The sequence below is a fragment of the Poecile atricapillus genome, chromosome 1 (assembly GCF_030490865.1).
Source record: "Poecile atricapillus isolate bPoeAtr1 chromosome 1, bPoeAtr1.hap1, whole genome shotgun sequence".
Classification (NCBI taxonomy): domain Eukaryota; kingdom Metazoa; phylum Chordata; class Aves; order Passeriformes; family Paridae; genus Poecile; species Poecile atricapillus.
The window spans coordinates 85,743,490-85,759,892 of NC_081249.1; the positions used below are offsets into that span (position 1 = coordinate 85,743,490).

Genomic DNA, 16,403 nt, shown 5'->3' on the forward strand with positions numbered 1-16,403 from the left:
CCATGTTTTTAGCTGCTGTGGCTGCCAGTGGTCCACAATGCTTCTTGCACTTGTATCTCAACTCCAAGCCTCAAAGCTCTGCCCAGGGTGAGGCATCCACAATGCTTGTGTTTATCTGTCTGCTGTGCTGTCCTGTGTAGGGAAATGCTAATATGCAAAAAAACCTTACAAACACCGCTCTTTGCTCTTCTCCAGCCGAGCCTCTGCACATTGTGAAATCCTCCAAGATGTCGTGCAGTGAAGCATGGGTGTGCCATCCCTGGAAATGTTCAAAGTTGGGTTGGATAGAGCAGCCTGGTCTAGTGGAAGTTCTCCCTAGCTGTGGCAGTGTGTTGGAAGCAGATGACCATTTAGGTCCCTTCCAACCCAAACCATTCTGTGATTCTGTGAAGTTAAACTCAGGGCATGACTGTGGAAGTGGCTGTGCATCACCATCGTACAATCCCCGGTTCAGCTGAAGTATCTCCCACTGCAAAGCAGTGACTGCCCAACCTCCTCCTGTGTGGATGTCAGGAAGACCCACAAATGCTAAAAGTTTATGTCCAAAAAGGAGCAGGGGAGTCCTTCAGCTTTATTTGAATAAAGGGAGAGCCCACTGGGGCACACACCTGCGGGGTTTTCTCTCTCGAGGTTTTGGAGGGCGCAGCCTCTGATCCCAAGCTGCCGCCCGCATGTTGCCCTCTTCCTTTCCCCACTGCTGAGGCACTGGGAAGGTGCAGCCTTCCCAAACAGCCTAGCACATATTCCCCCCTTGAACCTACTGTTCTCCCCCAGAAGTTCAGGCTTTTCAGACTTTTTTGTTTCAGGAGCTGCGCTCTCTGGGCTCTGCCACGAACCTGCTGCCCAAAGTCAGTAGAGACATTAAAACCCATTTCAAAAACTTAACACCCCTACCTTCACCCTACAAACAGTTTGATAAGACATTAGCTTTCCTCTCATGGGCAAAGGCTAAATAATACATTTTTAGGAAAGAGCTGAGAAGCTCTTAGGACCTATGATGAAAAAGTTGACACTATGGGTTAGGTCTCAGTCTTTAATCTGAGCTCTGAAAATTAATTGGGTTCGATTTTAGTGCTTAATTAACCCCCTAATTTACTTCCCGACCTGGTTACTTTCCTTTTCTCGCTGGCCCTGCAGCGGGCCCGCCTCACCCTGTGGGGTTAGGGCTGCAGGAGCCCCCTCCCCGACGCGGCTAAGGCGGCTCAGACAGGGAGTTCGGGGCGGGCAGTGGGTTTGTGGGGTCGGGAGTTGGATTTTGGGACGGGCAGTGGGTTTGTGGGGTCGGGAGTTGGATTTTGGGACGGGTTTTCTGGTAAAACAACCATAGGCGAGGAAGGCAGCGGAACGCGGGAGCGCGGCGCTGGCCGGCGGGGGAAGGCGCAGCCGCCGCACCGCTCCCCCCAGTCACCTTCGGCGGGCGGCAGCCATGGCGTTCCTGCCCGACGAGTCGCGGTCGCTGCCGCCGCCACCGCTCCTCAACAAGGGCTCAGTATGGCTCGGGTTCGTGGGGTGGCTGTCGGCGCTGCTGGACAACGCCTATAACCACCGCCCCGTCTTCCGATCCGGTGCGGGGGGACGGGGGCAGCCGGAGGGGAGGGGGAACGGAGCGGGGTGCGAGGGCTGAGCTGAGGAGCTGGGGAAGGGGCTGCGTGGGACTTGGGCTCACTGAGGGATAAATGAAGCTGAAGAGGGGAAAACAGCTAGGAGTGAGAGGCTGGAGGGGACATGGGGGCGGGCGGACGGATTTGGGGTGACCTTGAGGGTTATAAGGGCTGGGGATGGGGAGGAAGATCCGAGGCCAGGGGTGGTACAGGGAATATGTGGGCCTGGGAAAAAGGGGTCACTCTGAAGGATAAATAAAGGAGAGGGAAGGGGAAACAGCCAGGAGTGAGGGGCTAGAGGAGGTTTGGGGGCTGCAGGAACCGGTATATGGGATTTGGGGTGACCGTGAGGGATGTAGGGGCTGGGGAAAGGGAGGGAGCGCTGAGGTGAGGGAAGGAGGAGATAGAGGGAGTATGTGGGCCTGGGGAAGGGGGGTGTGGGGCTTGAGGTCACTGAGGGATGAATGAAGTGGGGATGGGAAGAGAGGGAGCCCTGAGCTCGGGGGGACTCTTGCGGGAGAAGGGAGTTCTCTGTGTGATTGGGATGGGAGTCAAGGGATGGGAGCCCTGAAGTGAGGGATTTGTTGTCACGGGGCGGTAACTGGAAGGAGCTGGGAAAGGGGCATCGTTTGGAGGGGATCTGAGGTGACTCCCTGAGGGATATGGGTGGCGGGAAGGGGAAGGAGCCCTGAGGAAAGGGGGGCCTGGCAGGGGCCGTGGGAGGTGTGGGTGCTGCAGGGACCTTGGCAGGGGCGAAGCAGGGAGAGAGGAGTGTCTGGGGGGCCTGGGGAAAGCGGGGAGCTGGGAGAGGTGGGGATAATTCCTCTCTCCTCCTGCTGCAGGTGTTCACCGGCAGGTCCTGTTTGCTACCCTGGGCTGCTTTGTGGGCTACCAGCTTGTGAAACGCGCCGAGTACATGCATGCCAAGGTGGACAGAGAGCTGTTCGAGTATGTCAGGCACCACCCAGTGGACTTCCAAGCGAAAACAGGTACACTCAGCTGGTATTTTAAGAGAGACCTCAGCCTGCCATAACCTGTGTGTAAAGGTGTTGCTGGGTTAATGCTTCCCTGCTCCTTCACACTCTGAATTGCAGCAGTCGAAAGGATTTTCTGATGTGAAAATAGATCTTGTTATTGAGCTGTTGGTGCACATTGATGACCACCTCTTCCTCCTAAAAGCTCATTTTAGAATAAAAGTAGCACAGCCAAAAAAAAAAAAAGGCCAAACATGTACCACAGAAGAAGAAATAATTGAAATTAGAAATCACAGGTTTTATTCTTGTAACTTCACAATAGTAATGTCTGTTCCTGTAAAGTGCCTGTTGCATGTAGATTCAGAAATCTTATGATGAATATTCAGAAAACAAGCAGAACAGGTGAAAAAGGAATAAACAGGAAGGACAGGATACCTGAAGTGGCATTGGCTTAGAGCAATGATGAAGAGCAGGACTTTTTTTACTAAATGCAATCACTGAGCCCAGCGATGCAATAGCAAATTTGGGTGAAAATTGTCCATTTTTTAATACAATACAGTTGGGTGACTCTGTCTGTTGGATTGTGGTCTGCATCATGCCATGTCAGAAGGAATATGTAGAAATAAAAAACTGTTACTACTGAGATTCCTCCACAGGGACCTGTGGAGAGCCATATGGAAAAAAAAAAAAAGAAAAAGTTCTGCATTTGGTTACAAGAGCAAGCTAATGGTTTGCTGTGGGTAGCAAAAATCAGATTTTTGGTGGCTTTGTTAACATAAAGATTTAATATGAAACACCTTCCAAATTGATCTCAGGTGCTGATTAGGTTTTCCCACCTCTTACAGAAAAGAAAAGAATAGGGGAGCTCTTGGAGGATTTCCACCCAATTCGCTGAGGATTTCTCCAATGGCGACACATCACAGGATGAATTCCTGCCATCCTGAGAACTTTGGCAAGGTGGCTACAACTGTTGAACCGTCCATGGCTTAAAAGATGGAATTTTACTCCTTTTCATGTAATAAAAGCTTGATTAAATAGTTAGTGTTTAATTGTTTGCTCTTCTGTTCCTTTATGGTTTGTCAATACATAGATGACTGATATTTGTAACAGAATAAGAACATGGATTATTGTTTTCTTCAGTTGTTTTAATTGCAAGAGTGGAAAGTTGTTCACACAACATATATTGTATAAAACTCAGAGAGAGGTTCTATAAGTTCATCTTTATTATTTCTCAGTGGTATTTCTCTTGACCCTTGAACATGTTCTTGGCCAGCCCCTGTAGATGCTGTACATAAAGTCTTGCTGTGAAATTCATTCTGAACAGCTACCAAAATACATGCTCTTCCTAATTAATTCCATCTCTAAGTTTTTTATTATTGCTTTTCTGTTAATGATAATAAGATCCAACCTTTCTCCTTTTTCACTTGGTTCCTGGCTCCTGAATCCAAACACTGACCACATGTGAGGGTGAGGATGTTGTGTTGATTTGGAATTTGGGGTTTCTTACTCATTCAATATTTTGGGCCAAAACTGGGCTTTATCTCTTGTCTTCCTGACACTGAGGCCTGTGCCAGGTCAGTGCTCTCTGATGGAGATGATGTCCAAACAGATGTAAAAGAAGTGCTACCGCCCTGATTTGATTCAACAATCTGAAAGAAGAAGACCTTTCACCGTGGTGGCCGGTGACAGTGTGGGTGCCCTGGGAGCCTGTCCAGGGCAGCAGAGAGCTAGCACCCCCTGCCACGCTGGAGATGCCTGATCTGTCCTGTCTGCCAACATCCCAGTGGGACCAGTGCAGAAACCCCTTATCAGCAGTGGCCAGCAGCAGTGGGCAGCAGCAGGGCACCGTCAGGGCTTGACACATCCCTGGGGCAGCGTGATGCAATGCCCTGCAATCAGAGCAGGCAGAATGTTCCTGTTGACACACCGGGCTCGGAGCCAGCTGGAGGGACAGCGGCTCTCAGAGACAGACCCGCGGGTCCTGGGGGGACGCAAGCGGCCCACAACACGTCAGCAAGCCCTTGCAGCTGTCCCAGGTCACAGGCCTTTGGGGACATTCTGCGTCTCCCATTGGTCACGTTCAACAGCCGTGCTCAGTGTGTCACCCCTGCTGTGTCCTGCTGTGACACTTCCCTGGGGCACCACGAGCCTCTCCAGCTGCTGAGCGCTGCCCCAGCCCAAAGCCACAGGTGGCTGCAGGTGTCCCTCGCTGTCACACCGGCGGGGTTTGACCCCAGCCAGCCACCAAGGCCCACACAGCCACTCACTCACTGCCCCACCAGCAGGATCAGAGAGAGAACCAAGGGCAAGAACTAGAAAACACGGGGGCTGAAATCAAACCAGCTTCATAGGGAAAGCAAAAGCCACGTATGCAAAGAGAGCAAACCAAGGAATTCATTCACCACTTCCCATGGGCAGGTGGGTGTTCAGCAATCCCCAGGACTGCAGGGCTCCATCTCGGTTAACGGTGGCCTGGGAAGTCAAAGGCCATCACTCTAAAAGTCTCCTACTTCTTCCTTCTTCCTCCCACTTTCTATACTGAGCATGATGTAATATGGTCTGGAATACCGCTCAGGCCAGTTGGGATCAAGTATCCCACCAGTGACTCCTCCCAAGTTCCCAGGCACCCCAGTCCCCTCACCAGCCTGGCAGTTCAGAAAGCAGCAAAGGCCTTGGCTCTGTGCGAGCCCTGCTCAGCAACAGCAGAAACATCTGTGCCTCATCAACATTAGGTTCAGCACAAATGCAACACACAGCCCCACACCAGCCACGGTGAAGAAAATCGTCACAGCCTAAACCAGCACAGCCAGCCATGTTCTCCAGGGGACACAGATCCCACTCTTGAGCTACGGCCTGGTAAAGCACCGGAGGAACATCAGCCCTCCTGTGGTCCTCTCCTCACCGGGAACCAGTCTCCATCCATTCCTCATGGTTCAACACCTGGCTCTGCAATCGGCATGGAGGGGGAAGAGCTCCAAAGGCAGAGTTCCATGATGCCGCAGCCAGAGGTGCCATTGCAATGGGCATGGCCCAGGTCTCTCCCAGTATGCCCCTCACGCTCCATTTCCTCTGGATGAGACAAAGCTGCAACTTTGCCCAGGCTGAGGAGGGACACAGAGAGCAGGCCAGCTCTGAAATCCGCAGTCTGGATAGAGGGAATTGAGTTTGAGGGACTTCCAGATTGGCAGCTGCATTCCCAGAGAAGCAAAACTTCTGCCTGCTGGTGCAATGAGCTCCTTGGGTCTCTTTGGCCACAGGGATGGTGTTTGGGCAAGACTGCCCCACAACTCACCATCCTCCCAGAGAGCCCATCCAAAGCCATGGCTCAGGAGGGGGGAAACGTCACCTCATGTATCTCCAAATGGTCCCACGTCATCCCCAGTACCTCCTGCCAAAACATCTCCCTTGACTCTGATTGCCCCAAACCCCTCAGAATTGTCCTTGGCCTCCCCTGAACCTCACCAGGACCTTTCAGATGTGGGGCACCTCTGGGTCTTGCTTCAGCTGCCCTCTCCAGAGTCCCCAGTCGTCTCAGCTGCTCACTCAACCACAGCTGGCTGGAAACCCTGTCCCTGCTGCCACGCTCGGGCAGGACAAGCCAAAGCCAGAGTGGTCTCAGCAGCAGAGAGAAATGGCCTGATCAGGAGAGAGGAGATGGCAGTCTCCAGTGCATCCCAAAGCTGGTGTGTCTGGACACGGGGCTGGGTCTTGAGAGAGGGAGGCTACTCTCCAGGGGTGCTGAGACTTACAGCTCTGTTGCCCCTCACTCTTGCAGGACTGGGCCAAATGTTGGGCACATTCACGCTTTTTTGTACACAGAAATCAGGCATCAGCTTTTGTGGCGTTGCTGTCAACATTAGCAAGAAACTTTCCAGCCTGAGGCTGGTGGCACAAAGGAACAGGTTTCCCAGTGAGCTTGCACTCAGTGGTTGGACACAGCTCTGAGCTACCTGGTCTAGTGCAAGGTGTCCCCGCACACAGCAGGGCATTGCTCTGGATGGTCTCTGAAGATCCCTTCCAACCCAAGCAATCTCGTGACTTTGAGATTCTTTGTCCCTTTCCAATTTCCCAGCATTGTCCCACAAAGTTCCCACCCTCCTGAGGCAGTGTCCCCCCTGCCCCTCACTGGGGCGCTCCATGGGTGAAAGCACCAGACTGACAATGGCTTCACAGGGATTCTTTTATTAGCAGAAACAGGGGAAAATGCCCTTGGAGTCCAGATACCAGCTGGGAAAGGGCTTGGCAGTCTCAAGGGACTCTTCGTGGTCTGGGTCACCTCACAACACCCCGAGCTTTGTGCCCCTCTTTGAAAATAAAGAGGAGGGCACGAGCCTGCAGTTCTTCCAATGGACCTCCCGGCGCAGCCGGATGCTTCTTCCTATGAGGATAAGGCACCACCCGGTTCTCCAGTGGTCACAACCATCTCCGGTGTCAGTGCCAGTGCCAGGAGATCAGATCAGCTGCCACGGAGTGGGGAACGCGAGCGAGACTGGGAAGAGCCTGCGATGGTCAGCGATGGGGACGTCTTGTGCTTCCTGACACCAGCGCCTGTCCTGCAACAGCAGCATTCCTTAACTCCAAGGATCATCCCAGCGGGACACACGGTTTATCGACCCTGAGTCCGTAGACTCTGAACCCCTGCAGTGTCTGCACAGAGCAATGGAATGGGTTCCTTTCTCCAGCACGGAGAGGCATATCCACCCGCGTTGAGGGGGCAGCCCCCATTTCAAGGCCCTTCCCAGCAGGTCCCCAGCCCCGCACTGTCGGCACCTCTCCAGGGAGAACAACCCTTGTCCTGGACCCTGCACCCCCCCCAGCTCTTACCTGGTGGCCAGGACAGGGTCACCAGCTGGGCTGGCCCTCGCTGAGGTTGATCTGCTCCAGGATCTGGCTGTACCTCCGGGTCAGGGCATTGGTGTCCCTGGTGAGGTGGGTGAGGATCTGCTGCAGGCCAGTCAGGTGGTGGGACAGGCGCTCCTCCAGCTGGGCGTCCCCGGCCTCGTTGCTGTCCGAGGATGTGTCCATGTCGGTGTCGGCACCGGTCGGGCTCTGGTCACCGGCAGAGGCCAGGCCTTTCTCCACCATGGGCTTGATGGCCTTGAGGAGCTGGTAGCGCTCGTAGAGGTCCGTGCGGCTCTCCGCAGCTGGGGCTGCTCCCTCCTGCTGCGGGAAGACCCCTCGGAGCAGGCTGGGGAACATCACCTCCTGCTCCATCTTCTGGGTGGCTGAGAAGTACTGCTCCATGGCCCTTCTCCTACAGCTCTGGCAGTGCTGCTCAGGGCTCTTCTGAGAGTGTCTCCTGCTCCCTGTCCCTGCTGGGGCTTTTTATGCAGTGCCGGGGCACGTCCCTCCCCTGCTGTCCTCCCCTGCCAGCCCCGCTTGGGCCGGATGGCCTTGGGGTCGGGCTTGGCTCCAGCCCAGCTGGGGCTCAGCCATGCCGTGTCCCTGGCTCTGTGCAGCCTCTCCTGGCCCAGCCTCCCCGTGGCCTTCACCCGAGCTGGCCGGGGGTCCCGCTGCCTTCTCTGTGCCAGGAGCTACGGTGGGTAGCATGGAGGAGAGGTGCCCTGGGGCTCTCCCATCCTGTCCCAACATGTTCAGTTCTGGGGCCCTGTGGGGGTGGGTCCAGCTCCTGCCCCGCAGTTTGGGCAGGTTGCAGGGGACGGTCACCTGCCCCCGTTCTTACTGCCATGCGCTCGGGACGTGAACGCTCCAGGGACATTGAGCAAGCCCTCTTGCAGACGTATGCAAATCTCACTGGAAATACCCTGGAAGTCTGGGGAAAATGGAGCCTGCTGGTGTCCAGAGACTGGGGTCCCCAGAAATATCCCATTCCCCGAAACTCTTGCTGAGTTCAGCAGGGATGTGGACAGGGACAGGGACTTGACTCCATGATGTGTAACTCCTGTGGCAGCAGCACAGAGCCATTGCTGCCCCCAGGGGATTGTGGACCTGGGTACCCTGCCCTTGTCCCAGTTCTGGGAGGGCAAAAGCCACAGCCAGGGTGCCAGCTGGCAGTGCCTGTCCCTTCATGTCCCTGTGGCGTGTGCCAATCAGGGAAAACGGCTCTATTTGGGGAAAAGCTGTGGGGTACTCCGTTCCTTTTGCGACCCTTCGTGCTGGCAGCTGTCCCTCTGTCCCCACGTGTCCCAGCCAGGTGCCCGCACTGCCACGCACTCTTTCCCCACCAGACTTGTCCTCGCCACCCCTCCTGTCCCTGGCATCTCTTGGTGTCCTGCCACGGAGCCCGATGCTGCACCAAGGTGTGCGGGTGCTGCTGGCCCCGTGCAAGTGCCAGACAAAGGCTTGGCAACATCAGGGCACCCGGGCCACGGCAGAGCTTCCTGGAGGTGTAGGCGCATCACAGGGCTCTGGGGACTGAGGGACACAGGGCATGCTTTGCCCTCCTGCTCTCCCCACCGCTTGCCCAGCTGCTCATAGTGAGCATGGCAGCACGTCTGCGGGTGACAGTGGCTCAGCAGAATCCGGCTGCTCCCCAGATCCCCACCCTGGGGACATGAATACTTGCCAAATCCTCTTGGTGCCTCTGGGGACCCCATTAGCTAAAAATGGGCCACCACATCCCCCAGAGCCTGCTGGGAGAGACTGGGAAGAGCTGGGGAGCTGCCACTGCCAGCAGGGATGGCAGGAGCAGGAGGACAAGGCCTGCTGCTGGAGAACAGCACAGCCACCACAGGGGTGCAGCATGGCTGGGTTTGGGCTGAGCTGAACTGGGCCACCAGCCCTGGTTTGGGGCCCCAGGGTGGCTGCTCAGGGCCACCAGGGCTCCCGGGAGCTGCACTGAGATCCCCTGAGTCTCTGCTGACTCAGACCCCCAGGTTTGGGCAAGCTTACTCCTGACCTGTTACCCTCCTGGGCAGCCCAGCCCCAGCCCCAGCTTCTGCTCAGAGTGCAGATCGTGCCACCACATTTGTCCCCAACTGTCCCTGTATCATCCCTGGCACAGTCTCCTGTCTTATCCCTCTGTGGCACCACGGGAAAGGAAGGTGGCACCATGCTCAGCAGATGGAGCTGGGTAAAGAAGGAAGAGGGGCGCAGTCAGAGTGACAGCAGTCCTCCTGCCAGGTCACCGTGATGTGCAATGGAGCCCTGCTCTCCTGCAGGTGGCTGAACACCTGAGTGCCTATGGGAATGGTGAAAGAGTTCCTTCTTTTCCTTTGTTTTCTTGTGCAGCTTTTGCTTTTCCTATGAAGCTGTCTTCATCTCTACACATGAGTTTTCTCACTTTTACCCTCCCAGTTCTCTCCCCCATCCCACCGGGGGGAGAGTGACAGAGCAGCTCAGTGGGGATGAGTTGCCAGCAGGGGCCAAACCTTGACACCCACGGTGAAGCTCCAGCCTCGGAGTAGATTTGTCCCGACCTCAGGTCACCCTAGCGGGGGGAACACTATGATGTCTCTGAACCTCCACAAAGCTCCATGGTGGCCCAGAATTCCCAACAGCACGGGGCTGGCAGAGTGTGCATGGGGCTGGCAGAGTGTGCAAACCTCAGTACAGCACTGGGCCCCACTGCAGGACACCCAGGGATGCCTGGAGCAAAGGAGATGTGCCTGGAGAAAGGGACAAGAGGAGCACTCAGGAAGGGACAAGTGGAGCGGTGGGTTCAGGTCTGAGGGGGTGAGGGCAGGGGGCAGAATGGACACCTGGCGGCTGGGCTATGAGGGGACAGCAGGTGAGCTGCCAACACTGAGGGTTGCAAAAGGGATGAAGGACCTGGCGGCCTTTCCCAAAATAGAACCATTTCCTCCAATTGCGACATACTGCAAGATAAGAAGGGATGGGAGTTCTGGAAAATTACCAGCCATGGCCTCTGCTCCAGGATAGGGGTGATGGGGGTGAAGGTGGCACCGTCTGTGCTCCACTGTGGGCAATGATAGCTCCACCCCATGAATGCAGCTCTCCTTGTGGCGTCTGCTCCCATCTCTGTGCCCATCGTATGTCCTCATGACCCTTGTGGGACTCCATGGAGCAGAGCACTCCCAGTGAGCAGCTCTGCACCAGTGTCTGCTGCCATGTACAGGCTGGCAGTCATGGACAGAGGCTGATCAATATCCCTGGAGTGGTCACATTCTGAGTGCCTGGAAGCAAGGAGTGAGGGAGGTGACAATCTCCAGCAGCATCACTGCCTGCAGCCGAGCCACACCAGAGAGCAGAAGGTGGACCCACTCCCACAGGACACAAAACTGAATATGTTTGGAGGTTGAGATAGTATGGGAAAGGATAGGAGAGAACCCAGGCACCTCTCCTCATTGCCACCCCTGGCTCCTGGCCCAGCCTCTCTGTGGCCTTTATCTGACCGGGTTTGAGTATCCCACTGCATCACCCCCATCACCCCCATCCTGGAGCAGAGGCCATGGCTGGTAATTTTCCAGAACTCCCATCCCTTCTTATCTTGCAGTATGTCGCAATTGGAGGAAATGGTTCTATTTTGGGAAAGGCCGCCAGGTCCTTCATCCCTTTTGCAACCCTCAGTGTTGGCAGCTCACCTGCTGTCCCCTCATAGCCCAGCCGCCAGGTGTCCATTCTGCCCCCTGCCCTCACCCCCTCAGACCTGAACCCACCGCTCCACTTGTCCCTTCCTGAGTGCTCCTCTTGTCCCTTTCTCCAGGCACATCTCCTTTGCTCCAGGCATCCCTGGGTGTCCTGCAGTGGGGCCCAGTGCTGTACTGAGGTTTGCACACTCTGCCAGCCCCATGCACACTCTGCCAGCCCCGTGCTGTTGGGAATTCTGGGCCACCATGGAGCTTTGTGGAGGTTCAGAGACATCATAGTGTTCCCCCCGCTAGGGTGACCTGAGGTCGGGACAAATCTACTCCGAGGCTGGAGCTTCACCGTGGGTGTCAAGGTTTGGCCCCCGCTGGCAACTCATCCCCACTGAGAGTGAGCTGCTCTGTCACTCTTCCCCCAGTGGGATGGAGGAGAGAACTGGGAGGGTAAAAGTGAGAAAACTCATGTGTAGAGATGAAGACAGCTTCATAGGAAAAGCAAAAGCTGCACAAGAAAACAAAGGAAAAGAAGGAACTCTTTCACCATTCCCATAGGCACTCAGGTGTTCAGCCACCTGCAGGAGAGCAGGGCTCCATTGCACATCACGGTGACCTGGCAGGAGGACTGCTGTCACTCTGACTGCGCCCCTCTTCCTTCTTTACCCAGCTCCATCTGCTGAGCATGGTGCCACCTTCCTTTCCCGTGGTGCCACAGAGGGATAAGACAGGAGACTGTGCCAGGGATGATACAGGGACAGTTGGGGACAAATGTGGTGGCACGATCTGCACTCTGAGCAGAAGCTGGGGCTGGGGCTGGGCTGCCCAGGAGGGTAACAGGTCAGGAGTAAGCTTGCCCAAACCTGGGGGTCTGAGTCAGCAGAGACTCAGGGGATCTCAGTGCAGCTCCCGGGAGCCCTGGTGGCCCTGAGCAGCCACCCTGGGGCCCCAAACCAGGGCTGGTGGCCCAGTTCAGCTCAGCCCAAACCCAGCCATGCTGCACCCCTGTGGTGGCTGTGCTGTTCTCCAGCAGCAGGCCTGGTCCTCCTGCTCCTGCCATCCCTGCTGGCAGTGGCAGCTCCCCAGCTCTTCCCAGTCTCTCCCAGCAGGCTCTGGGGGATGTGGTGGCCCATTTTTAGCTAATGGGGTCCCCAGAGGCACCAAGAGGATTTGGCAAGTATTCATGTCCCCAGGGTGGGGATCTGGGGAGCAGCCGGATTCTGCTGAGCCACTGTCACCCGCAGACGTGCTGCCATGCTCACTATGAGCAGCTGGGCAAGCGGTGGGGAGAGCAGGAGGGCAAAGCATGCCCTGTGTCCCTCAGTCCCCAGAGCCCTGTGATGCGCCTACACCTCCAGGAAGCTCTGCCGTGGCCCGGGTGCCCTGATGTTGCCAAGCCTTTGTCTGGCACTTGCACGGGGCCAGCAGCACCCGCACACCTTGGTGCAGCATCGGGCTCCGTGGCAGGACACCAAGAGATGCCAGGGACAGGAGGGGTGGCGAGGACAAGTCTGGTGGGGAAAGAGTGCGTGGCAGTGCGGGCACCTGGCTGGGACACGTGGGGACAGAGGGACAGCTGCCAGCACGAAGGGTCGCAAAAGGAACGGAGTACCCCACAGCTTTTCCCCAAATAGAGCCGTTTTCCCTGATTGGCACACGCCACAGGGACATGAAGGGACAGGCACTGCCAGCTGGCACCCTGGCTGTGGCTTTTGCCCTCCCAGAACTGGGACAAGGGCAGGGTACCCAGGTCCACAATCCCCTGGGGGCAGCAATGGCTCTGTGCTGCTGCCACAGGAGTTACACATCATGGAGTCAAGTCCCTGTCCCTGTCCACATCCCTGCTGAACTCAGCAAGAGTTTCGGGGAATGGGATATTTCTGGGGACCCCAGTCTCTGGACACCAGCAGGCTCCATTTTCCCCAGACTTCCAGGGTATTTCCAGTGAGATTTGCATACGTCTGCAAGAGGGCTTGCTCAATGTCCCTGGAGCGTTCACGTCCCGAGCGCATGGCAGTAAGAACGGGGGCAGGTGACCGTCCCCTGCAACCTGCCCAAACTGCGGGGCAGGAGCTGGACCCACCCCCACAGGGCCCCAGAACTGAACATGTTGGGACAGGATGGGAGAGCCCCAGGGCACCTCTCCTCCATGCTACCCACCGTAGCTCCTGGCACAGAGAAGGCAGCGGGACCCCCGGCCAGCTCGGGTGAAGGCCACGGGGAGGCTGGGCCAGGAGAGGCTGCACAGAGCCAGGGACACGGCATGGCTGAGCCCCAGCTGGGCTGGAGCCAAGCCCGACCCCAAGGCCATCCGGCCCAAGCGGGGCTGGCAGGGGAGGACAGCAGGGGAGGGACGTGCCCCGGCACTGCATAAAAAGCCCCAGCAGGGACAGGGAGCAGGAGACACTCTCAGAAGAGCCCTGAGCAGCACTGCCAGAGCTGTAGGAGAAGGGCCATGGAGCAGTACTTCTCAGCCACCCAGAAGATGGAGCAGGAGGTGATGTTCCCCAGCCTGCTCCGAGGGGTCTTCCCGCAGCAGGAGGGAGCAGCCCCAGCTGCGGAGAGCCGCACGGACCTCTACGAGCGCTACCAGCTCCTCAAGGCCATCAAGCCCATGGTGGAGAAAGGCCTGGCCTCTGCCGGTGACCAGAGCCCGACCGGTGCCGACACCGACATGGACACATCCTCGGACAGCAACGAGGCCGGGGACGCCCAGCTGGAGGAGCGCCTGTCCCACCACCTGACTGGCCTGCAGCAGATCCTCACCCACCTCACCAGGGACACCAATGCCCTGACCCGGAGGTACAGCCAGATCCTGGAGCAGATCAACCTCAGCGAGGGCCAGCCCAGCTGGTGACCCTGTCCTGGCCACCAGGTAAGAGCTGGGGGGGGTGCAGGGTCCAGGACAAGGGTTGTTCTCCCTGGAGAGGTGCCGACAGTGCGGGGCTGGGGACCTGCTGGGAAGGGCCTTGAAATGGGGGCTGCCCCCTCAACGCGGGTGGATATGCCTCTCCGTGCTGGAGAAAGGAACCCATTCCATTGCTCTGTGCAGACACTGCAGGGGTTCAGAGTCTACGGACTCAGGGTCGATAAACCGTGTGTCCCGCTGGGATGATCCTTGGAGTTAAGGAATGCTGCTGTTGCAGGACAGGCGCTGGTGTCAGGAAGCACAAGACGTCCCCATCGCTGACCATCGCAGGCTCTTCCCAGTCTCGCTCGCGTTCCCCACTCCGTGGCAGCTGATCTGATCTCCTGGCACTGGCACTGACACCGGAGATGGTTGTGACCACTGGAGAACCGGGTGGTGCCTTATCCTCATAGGAAGAAGCATCCGGCTGCGCCGGGAGGTCCATTGGAAGAACTGCAGGCTCGTGCCCTCCTCTTTATTTTCAAAGAGGGGCACAAAGCTCGGGGTGTTGTGAGGTGACCCAGACCACGAAGAGTCCCTTGAGACTGCCAAGCCCTTTCCCAGCTGGTATCTGGACTCCAAGGGCATTTTCCCCTGTTTCTGCTAATAAAAGAATCCCTGTGAAGCCATTGTCAGTCTGGTGCTTTCACCCATGGAGCGCCCCAGTGAGGGGCAGGGGGGACACTGCCTCAGGAGGGTGGGAACTTTGTGGGACAATGCTGGGAAATTGGAAAGGGACAAAGAATCTCAAAGTCACGAGATTGCTTGGGTTGGAAGGGATCTTCAGAGACCATCCAGAGCAATGCCCTGCTGTGTGCGGGGACACCTTGCACTAGACCAGGTAGCTCAGAGCTGTGTCCAACCACTGAGTGCAAGCTCACTGGGAAACCTGTTCCTTTGTGCCACCAGCCTCAGGCTGGAAAGTTTCTTGCTAATGTTGACAGCAACGCCACAAAAGCTGATGCCTGATTTCTGTGTACAAAAAAGCGTGAATGTGCCCAACATTTGGCCCAGTCCTGCAAGAGTGAGGGGCAACAGAGCTGTAAGTCTCAGCACCCCTGGAGAGTAGCCTCCCTCTCTCAAGACCCAGCCCCGTGTCCAGACACACCAGCTTTGGGATGCACTGGAGACTGCCATCTCCTCTCTCCTGATCAGGCCATTTCTCTCTGCTGCTGAGACCACTCTGGCTTTGGCTTGTCCTGCCCGAGCGTGGCAGCAGGGACAGGGTTTCCAGCCAGCTGTGGTTGAGTGAGCAGCTGAGACGACTGGGGACTCTGGAGAGGGCAGCTGAAGCAAGACCCAGAGGTGCCCCACATCTGAAAGGTCCTGGTGAGGTTCAGGGGAGGCCAAGGACAATTCTGAGGGGTTTGGGGCAATCAGAGTCAAGGGAGATGTTTTGGCAGGAGGTACTGGGGATGACGTGGGACCATTTGGAGATACATGAGGTGACGTTTCCCCCCTCCTGAGCCATGGCTTTGGATGGGCTCTCTGGGAGGATGGTGAGTTGTGGGGCAGTCTTGCCCAAACACCATCCCTGTGGCCAAAGAGACCCAAGGAGCTCATTGCACCAGCAGGCAGAAGTTTTGCTTCTCTGGGAATGCAGCTGCCAATCTGGAAGTCCCTCAAACTCAATTCCCTCTATCCAGACTGCGGATTTCAGAGCTGGCCTGCTCTCTGTGTCCCTCCTCAGCCTGGGCAAAGTTGCAGCTTTGTCTCATCCAGAGGAAATGGAGCGTGAGGGGCATACTGGGAGAGACCTGGGCCATGCCCATTGCAATGGCACCTCTGGCTGCGGCACCATTGAACTCTGCCTTTGGAGCTCTTCCCCCTCCATGCCGATTGCAGAGCCAGGTGTTGAACCATGAGGAATGGATGGAGACTGGTTCCCGGCGAGGAGAGGACCACAGGAGGGCTGATGTTCCTCCGGTGCTTTACCAGGCCGTAGCTCAAGAGTGGGATCTGTGTCCCCTGGAGAACATGGCTGGCTGTGCTGGTTTAGGCTGTGACGATTTTCTTCACCGTGGCTGGTGTGGGGCTGTGTGTTGGATTTGTGCTGAACCTAATGTTGATGAGGCACAGATGTTTCTGCTGTTGCTGAGCAGGGCTCGCACAGAGCCAAGGCCTTTGCTGCTTTCTGAACTGCCAGGCTGGTGAGGGGACTGGGGTGCCTGGGAACTTGGGAGGAGTCACTGGTGGGATACTTGATCCCAACTGGCCTGAGCGGTATTCCAGACCATATTACATCATGCTCAGTATAGAAAGTGGGAGGAAGAAGGAAGAAGTAGGAGACTTTTAGAGTGATGGCCTTTGACTTCCCAGGCCACCGTTAACCGAGATGGAGCCCTGCAGTCCTGGGGATTGCTGAACACCCACCTGCCCATGGGAAGTGGTGAATGAATTCCTTGGTTTGCTCTCTTTG

At 56.7% G+C, this 16,403-nt stretch overlaps 3 protein-coding genes across 5 annotated transcripts; 2 read left to right on the plus strand and 1 right to left on the minus strand.

The window, feature by feature from the left end:
• Positions 1-1,336: 1,336 nt before the first annotated feature.
• Positions 1,337-3,624, plus strand: NDUFC2 (NADH:ubiquinone oxidoreductase subunit C2). Its single transcript, XM_058864179.1, has 3 exons — positions 1,337-1,565; positions 2,444-2,590; positions 3,421-3,624. Exons 1-3 carry the CDS (start codon positions 1,427-1,429, stop codon positions 3,468-3,470), a joined length of 336 nt encoding a protein of 111 aa, XP_058720162.1. The 5' UTR covers positions 1,337-1,426; the 3' UTR covers positions 3,471-3,624.
• A 3,113-nt stretch (positions 3,625-6,737) lies between these two features.
• LOC131592575 (thyroid hormone-inducible hepatic protein-like) lies at positions 6,738-7,886 on the minus strand. Of its 2 annotated transcripts, none has more exons than XM_058864164.1 (2): positions 7,400-7,886; positions 6,738-7,123 (listed from the first exon to the last, which is right to left on the minus strand). In XM_058864164.1, exon 1 carries the CDS (start codon positions 7,817-7,819, stop codon positions 7,418-7,420), a length of 402 nt encoding a protein of 133 aa, XP_058720147.1. In that variant the 5' UTR covers positions 7,820-7,886; the 3' UTR covers positions 6,738-7,123; positions 7,400-7,417. The 2 variants fall into 2 exon arrangements, with proteins under 2 accessions (XP_058720147.1, XP_058720139.1); XM_058864156.1 differs by having other exon boundaries at positions 6,738-7,128; positions 7,400-7,884.
• A 5,572-nt stretch (positions 7,887-13,458) lies between these two features.
• LOC131582878 (thyroid hormone-inducible hepatic protein-like) lies at positions 13,459-14,613 on the plus strand. 2 transcript variants are annotated; one of them, XM_058846447.1, is made up of 2 exons: positions 13,459-13,951; positions 14,228-14,613. In XM_058846447.1, the coding sequence occupies exon 1, from the start codon at positions 13,532-13,534 to the stop codon at positions 13,931-13,933; it is 402 nt and encodes a 133-aa protein (XP_058702430.1). In that variant the 5' UTR covers positions 13,459-13,531; the 3' UTR covers positions 13,934-13,951; positions 14,228-14,613. The 2 variants fall into 2 exon arrangements, with proteins under 2 accessions (XP_058702430.1, XP_058702421.1); XM_058846438.1 differs by having other exon boundaries at positions 13,460-13,951; positions 14,223-14,613.
• Positions 14,614-16,403: the final 1,790 nt, after the last annotated feature.